Source organism: Lycium ferocissimum, chromosome 2 (genome assembly GCF_029784015.1).
Source record: "Lycium ferocissimum isolate CSIRO_LF1 chromosome 2, AGI_CSIRO_Lferr_CH_V1, whole genome shotgun sequence".
In the NCBI taxonomy this organism is placed as follows: Eukaryota; Viridiplantae; Streptophyta; class Magnoliopsida; order Solanales; family Solanaceae; genus Lycium; species Lycium ferocissimum.
In genome coordinates, this window is record NC_081343.1 from 33,941,850 (window position 1) to 33,961,508 (window position 19,659).

The following is a 19,659-nucleotide window of genomic DNA, read 5'->3' on the forward strand; positions in this document are numbered from 1 at the left end:
TACCTGAAGATCAAGAATGAGGCGCTCAAGATCAAAGTTACTTGTTCGTGGGTTAAATACTGTTCGTGGTGGCCATTAAAGTGTTCAGACGAATAAATCAAATCCATAATCAAGCTCAAGATTACAATTCAAGATCAAGCTTCAGGCCCTTGAATTCAAATACAAGTCAAGATCAAGACCATCAAATTCAAGATTAAGCTTAAAAGCCCTTGAATTTAAGCACAAGTCAAGATCAAATCCATCAAGTTCAAGATCAAGCCCAAAAGCCTTTGGATTTATATTCGTAAAGAAGAATCAGAGGAATCATAGAGATTGTAACACTCATCATAGTTGAAATCAAATACTACGATTGTTGCGATATTTTCCTGTCTTGATTATTATTTTTTCGGCGTGATTTTAATTGTCTACAATCTCATAAAGAACTTCGATATATAAAATTATTACTGATGATGAAACATATATATATATACTCTCTTCATTTTTTAGGAATTGTATATAAAGCGCTATTTAAAATTGGAAAGGACTGAATTTGATAAAACTTGTCTTTGTGAACAAGAAAGGATAGAGATTATTCTCTTATCAACAGTAATGAAGAAAGTAATCATACTCATAATCAGTATTAGAATGAAATGAATCTGAATGAAACGAAGAATATAAACGACTCATTTAGTTTGATCCCAACTGATTTAAAATTTCACATTGCAAGGGAAAAGATGTTTCAAAATTCATATAAACAATCTAACTTTTTCCTTACACCTGTTTCTTAACTATATCACTTCTAATGAATTCATCATATTGTCAAAACTTCTCATCTTTTTTGTTTTATAGAGTTCCAACACATCACTTCCATCATCCTTAACATCTTCATTCCTGATCCTCTTGCGTTTTAGAAATTTGACTAGTCTTTCTAAACAAACACCGGTATCGTCGCTCTTCATAAGTTCCTCAGCAACTTCTGCGGGGGTGACTTGTACACTCTCAATCAGCTGTTGTACTTCTGTAAAAAACCAATTTTGCTGATCATGCACTTTGAGATAATTTTTTGCCAAAACCGTAAATCCTTCAATAGTTAAGTAAGACATGTGGATGTTCATGTCCATACGCCCTGGCCTTAACAAAGCTGGATCAAGCTTGTCTTTGTTGTTAGTGGTAAATATGATAACTCTCTCATCTCCACAACTTGACCATATGCCATCGATGAAGTTTAGTAGTCCAGCAAGTGTAAACTGGATGTAAAAATCAAAAGAAAAAAGAGGAGTTAGAGCCGAGATAAATCCAAGATGTAGAATTAGTAAGTTCATGATGAACGTGATTTTATTAAATGTATACATTTTTTTTGCATATGTATACTAATTCGAACAAAAAATAATTGATTTAGTTGAACCTCCAAAACCCGTCATAGATTTGCCTCTGTTAAGGCCTAGATTAGTGGCGGAGATAAGAACCCAAACAAGAAGATTCAAAAATGTCACACCTAATAATTCGACTAAACAATTAAAGCAGTTTTAAAATATTTTTTGCCACTGTACTCGAAGTTTTTCAAATACCAATGAAATTCAACAACTATATATATGGGTTTTGCTAACCTACAACATGAAGGTTGTACGATAGCAATGTAGATTGGATGGCCGGAGATTGGAGGTTTTTATTTAAAAAGACAAAATTGTCCTCTTTATTAATGAAAAGATTAAATGTTGGCAGGGGTATTTTTGTGATTCAAAAAATTAGTACATTGCCATACTACTACCTTCACGTTATAGGTTAGCAAAACTCTATATATATATATATATATATATATATATATGTGTGTGTGTGTGTGAGACTTTCGACGAAAGCAATTCAATTAAACCCCTATATTACATGTAGCTCTGGCCCTGGCCTACACATGAGCCAACCATAAGATCATTGAAAAGATTTTGTCATGGTCAAAACTACATAAAGTGACCAAAGGTTCACGTGCCCATTTTACCAAGTTATTCGATATATTACTCCCTCCGTCCCAATTTAAGTGTCTTACTTTTTTTTTTTGATCTGTCTCTAAAAGATTCTCTCTTTCTATAATTAGTAAGTTGACAATTCAAACATCCCACATGACAAGTTTATAACCACAAGATTCAAATAACTTTTTGCTACTTTACACATCCTTAATTTGAGACCACAAGATTCAAAAGTCTTTCATTGTTTCTTAAACTCCGTGTTAAGTCAAACTAAGACACTTAAATTCGGACAGAGGGAGTAATAACTGGAGATATTAACTTCAACAAAAAGAGGTTGGGTGCAGGAGTTTGAATTTAGGTGACAAAAGGAGAAAACCTGTTGATCACGAGGTCGAGCATCAGCATTAGCCAAATCTAAACTTGTAGGTCTTCTTTTGTCTGGCAACTCAATGCTGCAATCAACATCTTCAATGACAAGTATGGACCTATTTGTGGTCCTCAACAACAACCTTTTCCAGTCAGAGTCCCTCTTAACATTAGCCAAATCTAAATCAAAAATGTCAAACTTTAAATAGTTAGCCATTGCTGCAATTAAACTAGATTTCCCCGTGCCTGGAGGTCCATATAATAAGTAGCCTCTTTTCCAAACTTTTCCTACTTCCTTGTAAAACGGCTTCCTTCTTAGAAACCTGTCAAGATCCTCAATTATTGCCTTCTTCAGCCCTGCATTATATATAAGTCACAAAAACTAATTCAATTTTTAGTAACCTGCCTAATCCGTTCAAGTCTAAACAAATTGGTTATGACTCGTTAGTTGACTTGGCTCAATGAATTTAACTTCAAATGACTCATGGAACTATTCTTGGCTCAATGAATTTAACTCCAAATGACTCATGGAACTATTGGGTCAAAACGGATCAAAATAATATAACCGAACGAGTCAAAATACAATCCAAACATTAGATGGGTTAGGTCATGACCATTATTGATCTACCCTTTTTGACCCGCTCAAGTTCAGGAAATTACACCAAATGACCTTAGGAATAAGCGGTCTTGATATTTTGACCCCGCTTCAAGGTTAAAAGTCAAAACTTGTTAAACTTAAAGTTCTGCTCATCGGGCAAGCGAGGCCAAAAGTTGAAGACCAACCATTTCCAAGGTCATTCTTGTAAATCACCCGCTCAAATTTCACCAAATCCGCCCATTTGTCACATTTACCTGCATCTATGGCCAAAGTATCAAATGTTGAAGGATGTTCAAAGTTGATGGAATCCCAAAACTGCGATGATGAATGAGAAGAAACACAACCAAGAGCATGCAACTTGACAATTTTCTTCTCAGCATTTATGAGATTGGCTTCTTTTAATATAAAAGGCATGTAAAAGTTTAACACTTTGTCCTTGTACTTCTTATCAAAGCATAGCTCAAAATGTTTTTTTTCAGAGACCAAATTATCATTCTCAAAATCCTCATAAGTCTTTTTGCACTCTTCAGAAACAAACCTCCAAATGAGCTCAATACCTTCAAAAGAATCAACAGCTTTCCAACTCTTAGCAAAGTTGACACGTAATTTCTTCTCTTTGGGGCGTTTGCTAAGTTTGAAAAGGTCAATTTCAGGGCTAACTTTGTTGTACAAATAGGTTGTTGCAGCATCATAGATTTCATTGCTAGACATGCCATCCCTTTCTTCAATGATAAGAGTAATAGTGGAAGAAGAAAGAGGCTTAAAATAATAATGAATTTTTGAGAAAATGTAGTCTTGGACTTGACGGGGAAGCACTTGATTTAACATTGCTTGAAACAGCATAATTGAAGCAGACATTGAAGCATAGGCAGAGAATATTGAGAAAGGTGAAGGCAATCCTGAGAAGTTCACCATCTTGCTGCAAGGTGTTTGAGTTAGCAACCCCTTCACAAGGTAGTAAGTAGTGTACTCTGCTACTACAATAAGAAACTTCCCCTTTTCTACTATTAGTGGAATCTAAAAAGGATCCGAGGTATATGCACTTACCATGTAAATACTTTTTTATACTATTAGCATAGTTGAATGAAGGAATATGATCCTAACTTGTTTGGGGCATCATCGTACAATTTCATATTCACTATAACATATTTATTATCTTATCTTTTCGTTATCAAGAAGAATTAAAGATAGGTCTAACGTTTAAATTTCAATAAAATTCATATTCAGGGAATTTCTCAACACATATATAAGATTTGCACCAAACTATTGAACATGTCGAACCCGTATTTTTCATGCTATATCCGTCCCTGTGAAGAACTACATATTGATATCGGTACTTAACTTAAAAAAAAAAAAAAAAAAAAAAAAAAAAAAAAAAAATCAACTTTTATACGTTACAAGTATTTATTATCAGATCACCTAAACAATAATATGTAACCATCCCTACAAATAAGATTAATAACACGTTACGTACAACATATTAAATTATACATATGATATAAAAATTCTTCGCACTTCTTGTGAATATTAAATCCATAAAAAGTACTCCACATCCTGGAGGCCACTTCGTATTTAAAAGACAGTAGATGCAAAAGAAATTTTTGGAAGTTGGCAAAGGAAGCCGAGGCCATAGGATGAGCTGGTAAGTTCACTACCATTGGATGTGTTAAAGGAATATATATATATATATATATATATATAGAGTCCGAGGTCGACACATGTCCTAATATATATACTATTTCTGTACTATTGAAAAAGGAACCTGAAGTGGTCCAAATCATGTCGGAGTACCCTAACCACTAATAAAAGAAATGTGCTCAAGAGGAATCACATCACGGGCTACATTACTCTCTCTTTTTCTACTATCGCAAATTATCGAATATCAGGACTGTACTCGATGAATAATTGATCCACACCTTACTTAGGGGTCATCTGGTAGGATGCATTAAAAAAAATAATGCATGCATTAGCTTTTGGTATTACTAATCTCTTGTTTGGTATAATTTTTCAACTTATGTATAACTAACGCAAGTATTAGTTATACACATTATCCTATGTATAACTCATTCATGGCAAACAATGACATTAGCAATACCAAGGCTATTAATGCATGCATAAGCATGGTTACAGATAAAATTGCCCTTGAAGTCGCTTTGATTCGTGGCAAACAATGACATTAGCAATATCAAGGCTATTAATGCATGCATAAGCATGGTTACAGATAAAATTGCCCTTCAAGTCCCTCAAAGCTAAAGAATGTGGAGGATATTTTTGTAAACAAATCATTTTTTTTTTTAACTATGCAATGCATGTCAGAGGATAAGAAATAATCTCAGCATATCTAATGTCAACATAACTAATACCATCATTGCTAATACACCTTATTCAGCACCATTCTTATACACTCCACCATACGACCCCTTACACTCCTACCAATGCATTAAATTTAAAAATGTGTCATTCTTGTATAAATTAACACAGTTATGCTCTTTGGTGACAAATTAAAACCAAAAATTCTAAGACAAATTAAAAGTGTCATTCTTTTTTAATTGACTTTTAAAATTAATGGAACAGAAGAAGAGTACTATACTTATCACGTTAGACTCTGTGTGATGAAACGTTTGCTAGTTGAAAACTATACCACTAATGTACCACATGATTAGATATGCACGTTCCAAGTCCAACAAGTTCAATGGTTAAATGATTAGAATTTTACCCTAGTAAAGAAAACGACAATTTTTAAAATTTCAAAAAGTCACTTCTATCCAAGAAAAATTGTTGAAAAGAAGAGGAGTTGCACTTCAAAAATAAGATATCATTGTTTCAATGCGGATTTGCGCGTCTTGTACAGTGCCCTATATGGAAGCAAATATTGCTTGATCTCAATCACAATCATCCCTGTTCTGGTGATGGTACTCCACAAGTAACACCGCAATATGCCAAAACTGAAGCATCTTATAAGATCGACACATAATGATTTGCATTTCCATCAAGGCTGATTCTTTTAAAAAGAAGGGTCATTAATTCAAAAGAAAAATCATACAATTTAGTTGGCAACTTTAGTAGAAAGGTCATCATGAATTACCAAACTCCAATACTTTCACTACTCCTTGATGAGAACAGTGACTCATATTTCAGCATACTTTTCACAATAGTGTCACTTCTTGAAAGAGATCAACCAACCTCTGGAAGTATACATGACAATAATTAAAAAGAGGAAAAACAACTTGGATTGTGACCTCAAATACTGTTACTTAGCACAAAGTTTACTTTCTGATCAGTGATCATCGATTACTGAATATAAAAATCAACTTTGAAATGCTTCACAAATAGCATTCAAGGACCCCATTTCATTGGGAACTAAAATCCCACCTACACCTCTGACCTTCTTACCTTCTTTTTCAAGCCAAAAAAAGTTTGCTAAATTTCATTATTTTTAGTAACACACTTCTACTTAATAGGAAATACACTTCATACCACATTCACTCATAATTGAATTCATAACTGATGTGCAATACATTCATTCAAAATAGAATCTTTAACTGAAGTGCAATAGTCATACAAATGAATACTGCAGGAATTCACCGGCTACGCTTTCTGGCCTTTGAACTAGTTCAAACATGAACCAGTAGAACAAGATGTGAGAAATCAGTCCTTTCTGAGATCCATTTCTTCCCTACGAATACCATTGGCATTTAATATGACTATCTCCAGACTGTCACCCTGCAATAAGAAGCAACACATTCAAGAAATTGGATGTAATGAACTGTTCCATAATCATCTGGAACAAGACCTCAAGGAAACCATCGAACCAATAGAAAAAGGCAGAGTACATAATTGACTTACGGTGTATATATCCCTTTCTGTTGCTGAAGCAAAACATGTTTTCACCAAATCAATGGCTTCTGATTCAGAAAGTGGTGTAACAGCATCCTGTGCGGTAATGGAAATTTTATTAGTCAGAGAGCACGTTTTTCATTTTCCCCTCATTCTTTGGATGAAATAGACAGATGTGGTAGACAGTCTAGCTCAGGAACTAGGTAAAGAGTAGAAAGTGATAAACATTTCATTGCTAGTTCGGTTAGACTTGAGAGAATAGAGAAATAAAATTGAAGAGGGACATAATTTTATTTTGGATCCACTGTTGTTCCCTACCTTAAGGAAGAGACATAGAATCTTTTTTGAAACTGGTAAGCAATTATCCCATTTTCTTGAGACTCCAAGAAACAAGAAAATCATTTCTGCTTTTCCCTTCTTTTTTTTTTTTTTTTTTCCTTCTCTACCCATCTTAACAAGAAGTTTGCTTTTTTTTTTTTTTTTTTTTTTTTTTTTTTGGGAACCTGCAGCCGCTACCCTTTGGGTGCGCACAGGGTAAACCCAGCTCCTATGCAATAGCTCGCAAATCATACAGGAGAGATAACCAGCACTAGGCAAGCCCCGTGCGACGAGCTCGACCCAGAAGGCAAATCCCCTGCTGCCGTAGGCAGGGGGTTTCGAACCTGAGACCTCCATTATGAAAGCTCCATGCTCAACCAACTAAGCCACCCTTGCGGGTACAGAAGTTTGCTTCTAGAATAAACATTTTAGTTATCAAACTTGGTTTGTTTTCTTGGGTGCGTGCAAAATGGCCCGAACACCACCATTACTCGAAAATATATTCAAAGCATGTTATTAATTTCACCCATGCCAAATTCTCAACGAACTCCTTTGGGCTTCAGTGTCATCTTCCCCCAAAAAGACCCAATACCAATTTTCCCAAAACCAACTGCCTATCAAAATCCAAACACTCACAATTGGTTTCTCAAAAAAAAAAAAGCTGCTCTCTAAAATCAAACCAGGAACCAAATTAATTTAATCCAAAGCCTGACAAACGCAGTATTGAACAGACCTGGGCAGGCAGCAAGAGAGGGCTAGGAGACTTTAGCTGGTTGTCCAGGAAAGGCATGATAAGTGTTGAACCGGAACCTTGAGAACTGTAACCTACCCTCTCGTAGGATCCAACAGCATCATACGTGAAAACACACCCCTTCCCTACAAGGTTTTATTACAAATAAGCTTCTTTATCAGCCAAGAATCATAATAAGAACCTTGAGATCATTTCCACAATAATAAGTTACCTTCACTGTCAAGGCCACCTAAAACATTGAAGGAGTAGTAGGGGAAGAAGCGTTTGTAGTAAAGAGTGTTCGAAAGTAGCTGACCCATAGCTGGGCAGCTCATCTGTTTGTTGTGCTGATGCTGATAGATCTATTCTCAAAGAACAAACAGCAGAATATTAATTCCAATATCATTAAATAAAAAATTAAAATCCTAAAGTGTAAATAGCATATGATTTCAACAATTAAAATCACATTCATTCAAATATAAGCCCCATACAACTAGAGTACATAATACTCCTCTTTTGCAAGTTAAGATGACCTGCTCCTGATTGCACAATATTAAGAGAAAAAAGAGAAAATGTGTAGCATATTGTGCTATTCTAGGGAGCACATCAGGTGTAGGTTACAGTTTAGTTTGAGGGAAGGAACTGTACGAGAGGAGTGAAAACGGGCGCTCCACAACTTTTCTGTTGTGAAAATAAATGTTAAGATTTTTCTTTCAAGGAAAATTATCTTTAGAAAGTAAATGAAAAAAAGATTCAATTTAGAAATGAAGCAACAAGTTGCATTAGATAAGTCTTCAGAAGTAGCCATCACTGCTACTTAATTCAGAAGGAAACAATGTATCAGGAGATCCAGCAGGCTACAAGGAAAGTTTTTCTTCCTTTTCTGGATAACTAAAACCATTAAGTAATTAAATAATGAAATGTAAAATGTCAAACATAAGTACCAATATTTTCATTGCAAAATATTTTTAATGAACAAGTGATTTTAGTGTTACTGTTTTCACAATGACATGCTTTTCAATTCTATCATTTATCTTCATATCAATGTACGAAAGGATCTCTATTTCTTCATTTAATACTTTTTTATTGTTTGAGAGAAAGGCTACGAGGAAGCGAGACCCATAAGCTCTAGGTCATGACTGTCGGTTTCTTGTTTCCTTCTTTTTCAGAGAAGACACTAAAACAGGCATATTTATTTAGATATTACCACAGAAAGTACGTCGCTCTAAATATTCAAGTAGAACATTTGTTCATCCATCAACTTTGGCTTCTAATCATATTTTGATCCCTTAATATATGAAACACGGGACAAAGAAGATGGACAATTAGACTTGAAAATTGAGGGGAATTCGCTTTAAGCTATCCCTTTTTCCCTATCCTTATGCTTCTTTCCTCTCTTGTTCTTTTCTTCTTTGCTGCTACACCAGGTGTCCTGCTCTTTCACTTGAACACCCCCCCCCAACCACCAACGCCCCCCCCCCCCCCCCCACAAAAAAAAAAACTGTTTTGTACAGGCAAGTTTGCGCCTTCCCCGCTGTGTCCTATCTAGTAAACATAAGTTCCATACCAGTTCATGTTACAGGAGTAATTTCTCAATCATGGCCATAAATTGAAAAGTTCTAAAACTTCTCAGATTATAAACACTTTCTGTCTTGCTGATACATAACAAAATAAAAGAGCCCAGTTTAGGAGAATAATAAATGCTCTCTGGCTCTGCCATGACTTATCCCACAAAAAAATTGAAGGCTTTGGCACCCCACATGCTTATGTAATCCCAACTAAGAAAAAAGAACTCATATTGAAAAGAGGCAAACCACAGAAAATCAGTAGAATTGCAAACAAGAATTTTTTTCCATATTGAAGTATCTGTATAGTAGAGGATGATTTAGAATAGTCGAACATTTTACCAGATGCCGGGATGCCAAAACCTTTTGCAAAGCTCTCACATCAGCCTGAAATCCTGAGGAGGCCATCACACATCTATCCGCTCTGCATACCGACAAAGAATTAATTAATAGAAAAGGCTGCCACAGTTAAAATGGTTGGTCTGTGTTAAAGTGTGTGACTGTCTCATCTAAAAGCTTAAATTGTCAAAGGGAGCACACTTTTATTTACTCAATAATATCTTCGATACCACCCCTCACTTGTGTGCCTGATTCTTTTTCATGGGCCAATCACATGATAATTCTTTTTTGATAATAAGTGGCAGTGAGACTCGAACAAAGACCTCTTGAGTCTTCTTCCTTCTTCAATACCATGTTAAAGGGCGTGACCCTCTCATCTAAAAGCTTATGTTGTGTGAGAGAACAAACTTTTATTTACTTAAAAATATCTTCAGCAATGTGTAAAGATCACAAGGAGGAAACCTAGAACTACTTGTGTTATAAGGTAGAAGAAAAAGTTTCTGCTTGTGAAATGAGTGATATCAATTACTCATATCCTATCACTACAATCCATAGAAGGATGTCATATATCTGACCATCAATCTTGTGAATTGCAACCAATGGTATGCCTACCACCCACCTTTTTGGGTAAGTAGTGTAACAATATTACATTAATGTAATATCCAGCATCAAGGAAATGTTGTAGGAGAGCACATCCAAAAGAAGGAACTTTACAGTGTGTGTAAGGAAAGAATTAAGAAGGTCAACAAGGGCATCTAGTCCAATACATTTGTCGCTGCCCTATTGCACCAAATACTAAGCAAAAACTAATCTTATACACTTGTGTTTAAGATTAATGACACTTTCTTTCCCGTCTTCAAAAACTCTAGCATTTCTTTGCCCATATAACTCATTTACCAACCATATCCTGCAGGAATAGACCACTAGATGCTCCTAGAGGATTTAAGTATATCCATTTTGTGCCAAGATGGAAGGAGTTCCGCATTATGTTTTGGCATGCACCACCTGACACCAAAAACATTGAGTAAAAAGTTCCAAATCTGACTAGTAAAGTCACAATGGAGGAATAAGTGACTATCATCTTTCCTTTTCACTCCTTCAGAGGGAGCATCTATTTTTTTTCTGAGAATGGTAATGTTGAAAATAAATGAAGCATGCCTTTTTTGGAAGTTGTCCAAAGTATCTTTTGTATGCTACCATCCAAGAGAAGCATTTGATCTTGTATGGAGCCTTGCTTTTCCAAATAGCATTCCATGGCCAAAGTGTAGGAGCGGGACTTTTTTTTTTTTTAATAACCGAGAGATTCCCGAGGCCGGTGGCGCGTGGGAGTAGGAAGGGGGGGGGGGGGAGCTTATCAGAGAAGAATAACAACTCTTAACTATGAAAATACCTATTTATTATAGGTATCAAAATATTTTAATTTTTCATCGCACACCGAAACGCCAAAAACAGTTACGTACTATTTATTATGTTTTATACAATGGAATGCAGATGCTTTGCCTTCAAACATTTGGAATTCCTTTCCTTCCATATTGTCCATAATATGCATAGAGGTAGGTGCTCTTTTCCTCAAGGTGCTTCTTAATCTTCTGATTCAAAGCAAAATACATGCTTCACACAAAAAAAAATCTGCTACACAATCTTTTTTTTTTTTTGATGAAGTAATGTGTTTCATAGATACGCATCAAGAAGATGCAAAGTTACAGGAGGCTAATTACAAAAGAACAAAAGTGTAGGAGAACATTGTTTGCCTCAAATACAATGTCTCAGTCAAGAGCTAAAGTGCTAATAAAATCTGCTACACAATCTTATCCCTCCCCTGTAAGTTTCCTTGTGTTAAACAAGCTCTATGTAGAAAATTCCAATTGAAACTTGCGAAACTTAGAGGTGCTTTACTTTTCCACAAGTTTTTTCATGGCCATCGATTGTCCCGTACTGTGCTGTTTAATATTTTATATCATGGCTGTAGTATAAAGGTTCCATCCTCTTTTTGCATTCGAGATCAATCTATCATTTTGAAGCTTCCAATTTTCCAATGAGTTATGACATCCTCTTAATCTCCTAATCAAAGAAACTTCTAAATTGCAGGCTCTATTTGTTCCCTACGCTACAGTCAGCTAAAGTTCCTTCTTTGTTCAATGCAAAGCATATAAATCTGGGAAGGTCACCATCAAAAGAGAATATTCCAACCATGCATCCTTCCATATCATTATTTTCCCTCCATTGCATATTCCCAATTTAACTAAATCCTGCAATGCATGCCATAAATTGCAAATGTTCCTCCAAAACAGTAACACCATAAGTCGATCTACAGATTCCTGTGCTTCAGGGGTTAACCAATCAATTATTTGCCATGATACTTTCTTCCACATTATCCCTTCCTCCCAACTGAACCTCGGTAGAAATTATCCGAAAAGGCATATAATCTTTTGTCATCAATCTGGACTTAGATAAGAACAAAAAAGATGGAAGCAAAGGATTGATATAGATGATTCCAAATAGTTGGGATTAAGCCTTATTTGTTGTTTTCTTTTTTACTTTTCTTTTGATATAAGACACACGTTTTATTGATCAACCATAAACTGTAGGGAGAGGAACAAAAGATTTGCAGATCTATCCGTGTTTGTTCATGAGAACTTGCTAAAAGGTATAGTAGAGCATCTATGTAATATACATCAGTGAACTTACACCACATATCTAACAGTTAGGAACATCCATACATTAATTTACATATGATTTCAGCCTTTCCTTCAAAGCATCTGTACTTCTCTCCATCCAGTATCCATAGCACACACATGCAATGGTGTTCCAAATCCTCTTCTTCACATGGGTATGGTTACAAGCATTCCAGCATAGCAGGCGGACAAGACAAATTCTCAACTTTGTTAATAGCGATTCTTTCTTGTTATCTAGTGGTGTTGCGTAAACAAAAGGCTGACATACTTCGCACGTGTCAAATAGATGAACACCTTAGCTACCCACGTTCGTAGTTACATTACTTCACTTAGGACTTCTTTTATATACAGTGGTGTCCGGCCATGGCGTACCTCGATTATTTATAGGGTACTCGTATTCTCTCACCGGTAGAAGTATTGGTAACCACCCACAATGTCTAAGGTAGATGGAAAGGAATCACCTAACTTTTTTTGCTACTTCAATGGTTTGAACGACGCCTATCATTATCTTCATTCCAACTTAATTTCCCTAGGCCACACCCTTCATCTATCACTTCATCATTCCTTTTCTTAAGACTTAGCTATTGTTGTTATACTTGGATTAGAATTTGTTGTTTGAAGGAGTCTTTTTAGTCTGGTTAGAAACTTGTATGCACTATACATATATGCCTTACAAATTACCGAGGTTTTCCAGAAAAAAGCAGAATATATGAGGACAAAGGCAGATATAGCATGTTTGCTACGGGTTCAACCTAAGTTGCTCGGAGTCGGGTGCAGGTATCCGATACGGGTACGGATTCGAGTGTCGGATTCGGCATAATCTAAATTTTAAGATTCGGGGGTGCGGATCCGGGTATGGATACAGGTGCGGGGATTCGGCTAAGAAAATTCAAAATTATAAAACGTAAAGCTATAAATGTTGAGAGATATTCTATGAAAAACTTACATGCATATTCTTTGAAACACGAAGCAGCAAAAATGAGACAAAAGTACTATAATAATGAAGATATGTCATTTCCCTTATCTTAGATCTGTTTTATCTTTAATTTTTTGAAACTGGTAACTGTATTGTATTCCACATGAACAAAACAGTACATAGGTTGTACTGAAACCATATCTACAAAAGTACTCCAAGACTCTACTATTCTAATCCTATATTGAATCTAATACATCAATAATGGAAATAGTATCATCTGAGTAAGCCTGATTACACCAAAAACAAAGCAATAAAATACAATTCAACTTGACCTTCTGCACTCCATTCTCTATACTCTCAAAACATCTGGAGTTTCTCTCCTTCCATATTGCCCACCATATGCTGGCAGGGACTATTCTCCATCTATTTCTGTTCTTTGCCTGCAATCCTGCCTCTTCCCAACTCTTTAGAGCCTCTGAAACCTTGCTAGGCATGGTCCAGGCTATACCTTTGAGATTTAAAAATATTCTCCACAGCTGTTGTGTAAACTTACAGTGTAGAAACAGATGGTTAACTGTCTCTGCTGTTTCTCCACATAGGAAACATCTAGAGCATAAAATTATCCCCCTTTTCATCAAATTATCCTGTGTAAGAACTGCTTCTTTAGCTAAAAGCCACACAAAGCAGCTAACTTTATGTGGGATTTTGGATCTCCAAATGTGTTTCCAGGGCCAGTTGGTAATCTCTTGAATTGAATGATTCATCATCCTGTAGGCTGAACTAACTTTGAACACTCCTTTTTTATTCCCCAGCCACCAAAAAACATCCTCTCCTACCTGAAGTCCCTTAAATTGTTGCAATATGTTAAGAAAATCAACCACTCTTTGTATCTCCCAATCATTGATTTGCCTTCTGAAAGTGAAATTCCATCCGTGAGGTGTCCACAAATCAGCCATAGTCCTTTGATGATCTAAGACAATGTTGTATATATCTGGAAATAGTGTTTCGAGATGACCAGCCTCAAGCCAATTATCCTTCAAGAATCTGGTTTTGACCCCATTCACTACTTTGATCTTGGAGTTGCACTTAACTTCATTCCATAAGGCTCTTATGGATCTCTCACAGACTAACCCCATACGGTGTGGTAACCTCCTTTGTCATCCAGCTATCTTCCTCTTCATTTTGCATTGATAACTTTCCTCCATAAAAGTTGATTTTCATTGGCATACTTCCATAGCCACTTCATTCTGAGTGCTTTGCTCTGCATTTTCATATCTTTTATTCCCAATCCCCACTCTTCTTGCCAGTGATCACTACTTTCCACTTCACCAAGTGAAATTCTTTTTTTTTCTTTATTTCTTGCCAGGAATTTCTCTCGATGCTATCCAACCTCTTGATAATCCTGTGGAATTGGGAACAGAGACATCATATATGTTGGTAGGGCATCCAGGACCGAGTTGATGAGTGTCACTCTACCCCCGAGGACAAATATTGGCTCTTCCATCTGGCTAGTTTCCTCTCACATTTTTCAATCATATTGTTCCAAATCTCTGTTGAATTAGATTTGGCTCCCGAGGCATTCCGGATAGATAGTTGGCAGTACCAACTTCACCACCTAGATTTGCGACCAACAAGTTCATGTTTGGGACTTCATTGATAGGATACAAAAAACTCTTCCTCCAATTAATGTGCATCCCAGAGATTCCTTGAAATAGGACTAGTATCAACCTTAAAAACCTTAGTTGCTCCTCTTCAGCATCAAAAGATCAGTGTGTCATCTGCATATTGGAGGTGTGTCACCTCCAAACTTTCATTACCAGCTCTTAGCCACCTCAAAACCATTTATCCATCCATTCACCTTTGTTGTCTTAATCATATTGTTTAGACCTTCCATTGCAATCAAAAACAGGAAAGGTGACAAGGGTCACCTTGCTCGAGACCTCTTTGTGCTTTAAAAAAACTGCTGGGGAACCATTAATCGAACCGAGAAACTAGCTTGATATGCGAATTTGATCCATTGGATCCATTTCGTCCAAAACCCATCATCTCCAAAAGCTGGAGTAAGTACCTCCAGTTTACATGATCATATGCTTTTTCAATATCTAACTTGAAAGGATTCCAGGTTTCTTCTACTTAAACCTGGAATCTACGCTTCATTAGCTATTAGCACAAAGATCCATAATTTGTCCGCCCTTAACGAAGGCCATCCGCCGGGAGTCCACTAGTTTTGCAATGACCCCTTTCATTCTTTGACCAACACTTTGGAAAAGATTTTATAAATACTACCTATCAAAGCGATAGCTCGAAGTCCCTTAGTTCCTTAGCACCTTTCTTCTTAGGAATGAGAGTAATGAAAGTTGCATTAAAACTTTTCTCAAAAACTCCTTGCTCATGGAAGTTGTGAAAAGTGTTCATTATGTCATGCTTCACTACTTCCCAACATTTGATGAAGAAACCCATAGTGAATCCATAAGGGTATTCTGGGGCTTTGTCAATCGCACACAATTTTAGACATCTCAATACTTCATTTTCTTCAAAATTGCCTTGTAAAGACTCCTTTTCCTCCTCTGATATAGTAGGGCAATTTGTAAAGTTACAGGTGGCCTCCATTGCGTGGTCTCGAATATAGCTTTTGATAGTAATCAATTATCTCTTCTTCAATTCTAGCTGGCTCCTCAATTGTTTCTCCCTGAATCACAAGCTGATCAATATTGTTATATCTTCTGTGAGCATTTGCCATTTTGTGAAAGAACTTAGTGTTCTTGTCCCCTTCTTTTAACCAGAGTGATCTTGATTTCTGTCTCCAAGATATTTCTTCATTCTTGACCAACTCCTCATACTCCATAAGCAAAGTTGCCTTCTTGATTGATTCCTCTTCTGTTAGGGCTCTTTCTTCCAGCACTACATCCATTTCAGCCATCTGTCCTAGCAAACTTCTTCTTTTAGAGCCCAAGTTTCCATCCTCACTTCTGCTCCAAGTCTTAAGATTAGACTTTAGAGCTTTTAATTTACAAGCAAGTATGTAGTCTGGTTTGCCTGTGAAGTTAAAAGAATTCCACCAACCCCTAACTCTATCCACAAAACCCTCGGAACCTAGCCACCAGTTTTCAAATTTAAAATAACTTTTACTCCTATTCCATGAACCACCTTGTAAAGCAACAGGAATATGGTCTGAAACCAGTCTTTGAAGAGGAATCTGTTTCAAATTGTTGAAACTATCATCGAACTCTTTTGAGATTAATATCCTGTCAATTCTAGAAGCTATCTCTAGATTGTCACCTTTGAACCAAGTATAAGTAGCATCCTCAAGCTGTAGGTCAATTAGGTTCATGTCTTCAATGAAATCAGAAAATTCCTTCATCCCCTGGTTCTTTGAGTACAGTTTTTCTTCTCGAGATAAACCTAGTGACATTATAATCTCCACAAACAGCCCATGGCCCTTCCATTAAGCCCCTCACAGAACCTAATTCTTCCCACACCAGTCTTCTTTCTTTATAAGAGTTTGGAGCATACACTCCTGTGATATGGCATGAGAAGTTTTGTAATTGTGCTTCAAACTTGCAGGTAGAGTGTAAGCACCTATTTCAAGAATATCCCCCCTCCATACTCTTTTGTCCCACATCAACAGAATCCCCCCTCTTGTTCCACTAGCTTCCAAACAAGCAAAATCAATCCATCTTCCCCCCCATTATCTTTAATTTTGAGAAATCAAAATCTCAATTTTCCACCAAATTTGTCAATGGACTCCGGTCAAAGTATCCAAACTTGGTTGACCATATGACGTATTCCGCTCCCGACCCGTGTCGAGACGGGATCGGCACCAAAAACGAAGAGTCCACGCAACTTAGGGTTCAATAGAACTCATCACCTTTTATACATAGTAGTATAAGTTTCTATGTAAGATTTACTAATACTTCAACAAATACTAAATTGCAAACCCATAATTCCATATGTTCAATGGTAAGATTGAACCGATCAAAATTTAAATCCTGGATCCAACTTATCATCTTTACATAAGTTATCCCAACTAGTTTGGGATGGAGATTGAGTTAATATATTGATAGTTCGATGATATCTACCTAAGATACAACAAGGCTAATCCAAAAGTACGGCAATTTCAAGGAGATAAAGCATTAAACCAGCACAAGTAGAGAAAATGAATGCAAATTAAAGAACATACAGTTTAATGATCTTGGAATAATCGCGAGTTAGAATGTTGTAGCCAGTGGACATCCTGGTGTCTGCTGCTATTACACAGTAATCTGCACCTGCTACCGCAACACATGTTCTGTAACAAAGTACGGATTAAATATTAGCATCGGCTTAAAAAAAAGAAGAGGAAGAAGTAAAATAGAAACTAACAATAGATTAATAGAATAAAAAACAGATTACCCTCCATTGTTGTCATAAGGAGACCAGTTAGCTTGCTGCTTCGTCATGTTGATTAGCTCTGTGTGCGTGTGTGTGTGTGTGAGATTGCGAGTGAAGAAAGAGATGAAGAAAAGCGAGATGGATTCGTCTTCAGCAAGACATCCGGCTGTAAGTACTGGATGGCCTTTTTCTTATTGGGCCTTCCAAGTTGGGCCCTGCCCCCCAGCCCAACTCTTGTCGGTCTAGTCGCAATTCGCACGAATGACCCCCTATCTTGGGGTGGTCTTTAATTTTTGTTCCTCAAATAGTTGATCTTTCATTTTTGCTCTTCGGCACTTTAAGTAACAAAAGGGTGGTCGAAAATACTCCTGACATCGGAAAAAAAAAAAAATTGGCCTACCCTTGTTTGTGACCTAATTTCGCAAGGCAGCAAAGTTACATAGAAACTTTGTCTTGTTCGGCCTAAATTCCGGCATAACTTCATTTCTACAGAACTTATGTCGGACATGGAATAGTTTCTATGTAACTTATGCCGAGCGAATTAGTTACTACACAACTTATGTTGGATAACTTCGTTTCTACAGAATTCAAAGTTTCTACGTAACTTTGCCCGAAAAAATTTTGCCTTGTGATTTTTCTTTTCGACGATGCTGGGGATTGAACCCAGAATCTCTGATTTCATAGACCAGAGAATAAGGGTACTATGGCCCAAAAATTTTCATTATATAAGAAGTAGAAGCAAGAATTAAAGACCGGCGGGACAAAAATTAAAGACCATCCCGTATGAAGAAAAAATCCGTGCAAAAAATTGTATTTAAAGAGGTATCTAACTACGGACTCTTCTGAACTCTCACCATCCCTACAGTACTATGGTTGTACAGCTCTAGCACCCTATGAAGAGATTATTCACTCTTTGTTTTGTAGAGTTCACAAATGGACTCCATAAGGGGTGGTCTTGATTTTTGGCCCCGCTTAACAAAATTTTTAAAAAATGGATCCGCTTCAGAAACTTCGCTAGACAAAGTTTTTGTTGTCCATCGAGTATAAGTTGGAGATATAAATTAGTTTTGCTTATAAAGCATAAGTTCAGGATATTCCAAGACAGAAAATCGCTTCAATCGACCACAAGCTCGCTTATGTTAAAGAGCCTTTGTTGTCCATCAGGCATAACTTCTAGCTCTTTCCTCTAAGGCAAGAGTTCAGGATATTTTAAGATAGTGAACTGCTCAATTGACCACAAGTTCTGCCTTATAGGCGATAGCCTTTGTTATCCATCAGGCATAACTTCTAGCTCTTGCCTTTAAGACAGGAGTTCAGGATATTTCAAGATAGTGAACTGCTCAATTGACCACAAGTTCTGCCTTATAGGCAAGAGCCTTTTGTTGTCCATCAAGCATAACTTCTAGCTCTTACCTCTAAGGTAAGAGTTCAGAATAGTTCACATGCGCAATTGGTTAGCTACCTGAACTCTCACCTTGTTGTTGAAGGTTCAAATCCCTACGTTATAATCCCCTTCCCCTACCCCCTATTATGTAATTAAAAAAAAAATATACTGAGAGGGTATCACAAAGGACAGGTTCATTCCTTTAAATTTATTTTAATATTTTAATTTTTATATCATTTTAGCAAGTTAATTTTTACTTTAGCGTTTCTTTTAATTACTTCTTTTATAATCTAATTATTTAATTTAATTATATTATTATTAGTTTAAAATAATTAGCTAATACTTTTATCTTTGCATTTTATTTTTATTTTTAAAAAGAAAAAAAAAGACAAATTAGAAATTTAAAAAAATAACTACACACACAAGCACGTTGGGTATAAGATGTAGTAGTGGCCCATCATGGGGGGAACCCACTGTCGCCGGAATCCATCACAGAACAAAATGAAGCAGCAACCTATCATCGAATGGCCATATTGGGTAATTGTTTTGGGTCATTCGCACAAATCCCTATTTTGGGGGTGGTCTTTAATTTTTGGCCCTCAAATCGCTGGTCATTAATTTTT

At 36.4% G+C, this 19,659-nt stretch overlaps 2 protein-coding genes across 2 annotated transcripts; both read right to left on the reverse strand.

Annotated features, from left to right (window-relative positions):
• Window positions 1-700: 700 nt before the first annotated feature.
• Window positions 701-4,187, reverse strand: LOC132047989 (AAA-ATPase At5g17760-like). The gene is made up of 3 exons (XM_059438941.1): window positions 3,156-4,187; window positions 2,314-2,660; window positions 701-1,226 (listed from the first exon to the last, which is right to left on the reverse strand). Exons 1-3 carry the CDS (start codon window positions 3,814-3,816, stop codon window positions 768-770), a joined length of 1,467 nt encoding a protein of 488 aa, XP_059294924.1. The 5' UTR covers window positions 3,817-4,187; the 3' UTR covers window positions 701-767.
• A 2,033-nt stretch (window positions 4,188-6,220) lies between these two features.
• LOC132035104 (proteasome subunit beta type-1) lies at window positions 6,221-17,814 on the reverse strand. The gene is made up of 7 exons (XM_059425417.1): window positions 17,674-17,814; window positions 17,462-17,569; window positions 9,694-9,775; window positions 8,019-8,148; window positions 7,790-7,932; window positions 6,748-6,834; window positions 6,221-6,624 (listed from the first exon to the last, which is right to left on the reverse strand). The coding sequence occupies exons 1-7, from the start codon at window positions 17,718-17,720 to the stop codon at window positions 6,550-6,552; spliced, it is 672 nt and encodes a 223-aa protein (XP_059281400.1). The 5' UTR covers window positions 17,721-17,814; the 3' UTR covers window positions 6,221-6,549.
• Window positions 17,815-19,659: the final 1,845 nt, after the last annotated feature.

Excerpts from the sequence above, each read along its gene's own strand:
- LOC132047989 (XM_059438941.1), bottom strand. The coding sequence starts at position 3,816 with ATGGTGAACTTCTCAGGATTGCCTTCACCTTTCTCAATATTCTCTGCC. Across the intron at positions 2,661-3,155 it reads TACTTTGGCCATAGATGCAG|GGCTGAAGAAGGCAATAATT; the intron begins GTAAATGTGACA and ends TATATAATGCAG. Across the intron at positions 1,227-2,313 it reads CTCGACCTCGTGATCAACAG|TTTACACTTGCTGGACTACT; the intron begins GTTTTCTCCTTT and ends TTTTACATCCAG.
- LOC132035104 (XM_059425417.1), bottom strand. The coding sequence starts at position 17,720 with ATGACGAAGCAGCAAGCTAACTGGTCTCCTTATGACAACAATGGAGG. Across the intron at positions 17,570-17,673 it reads CCTTATGACAACAATGGAGG|AACATGTGTTGCGGTAGCAG; the intron begins GTAATCTGTTTT and ends ACTTTGTTACAG. Across the intron at positions 6,625-6,747 it reads CAGAAAGGGATATATACACC|GGTGACAGTCTGGAGATAGT; the intron begins GTAAGTCAATTA and ends TTCTTATTGCAG.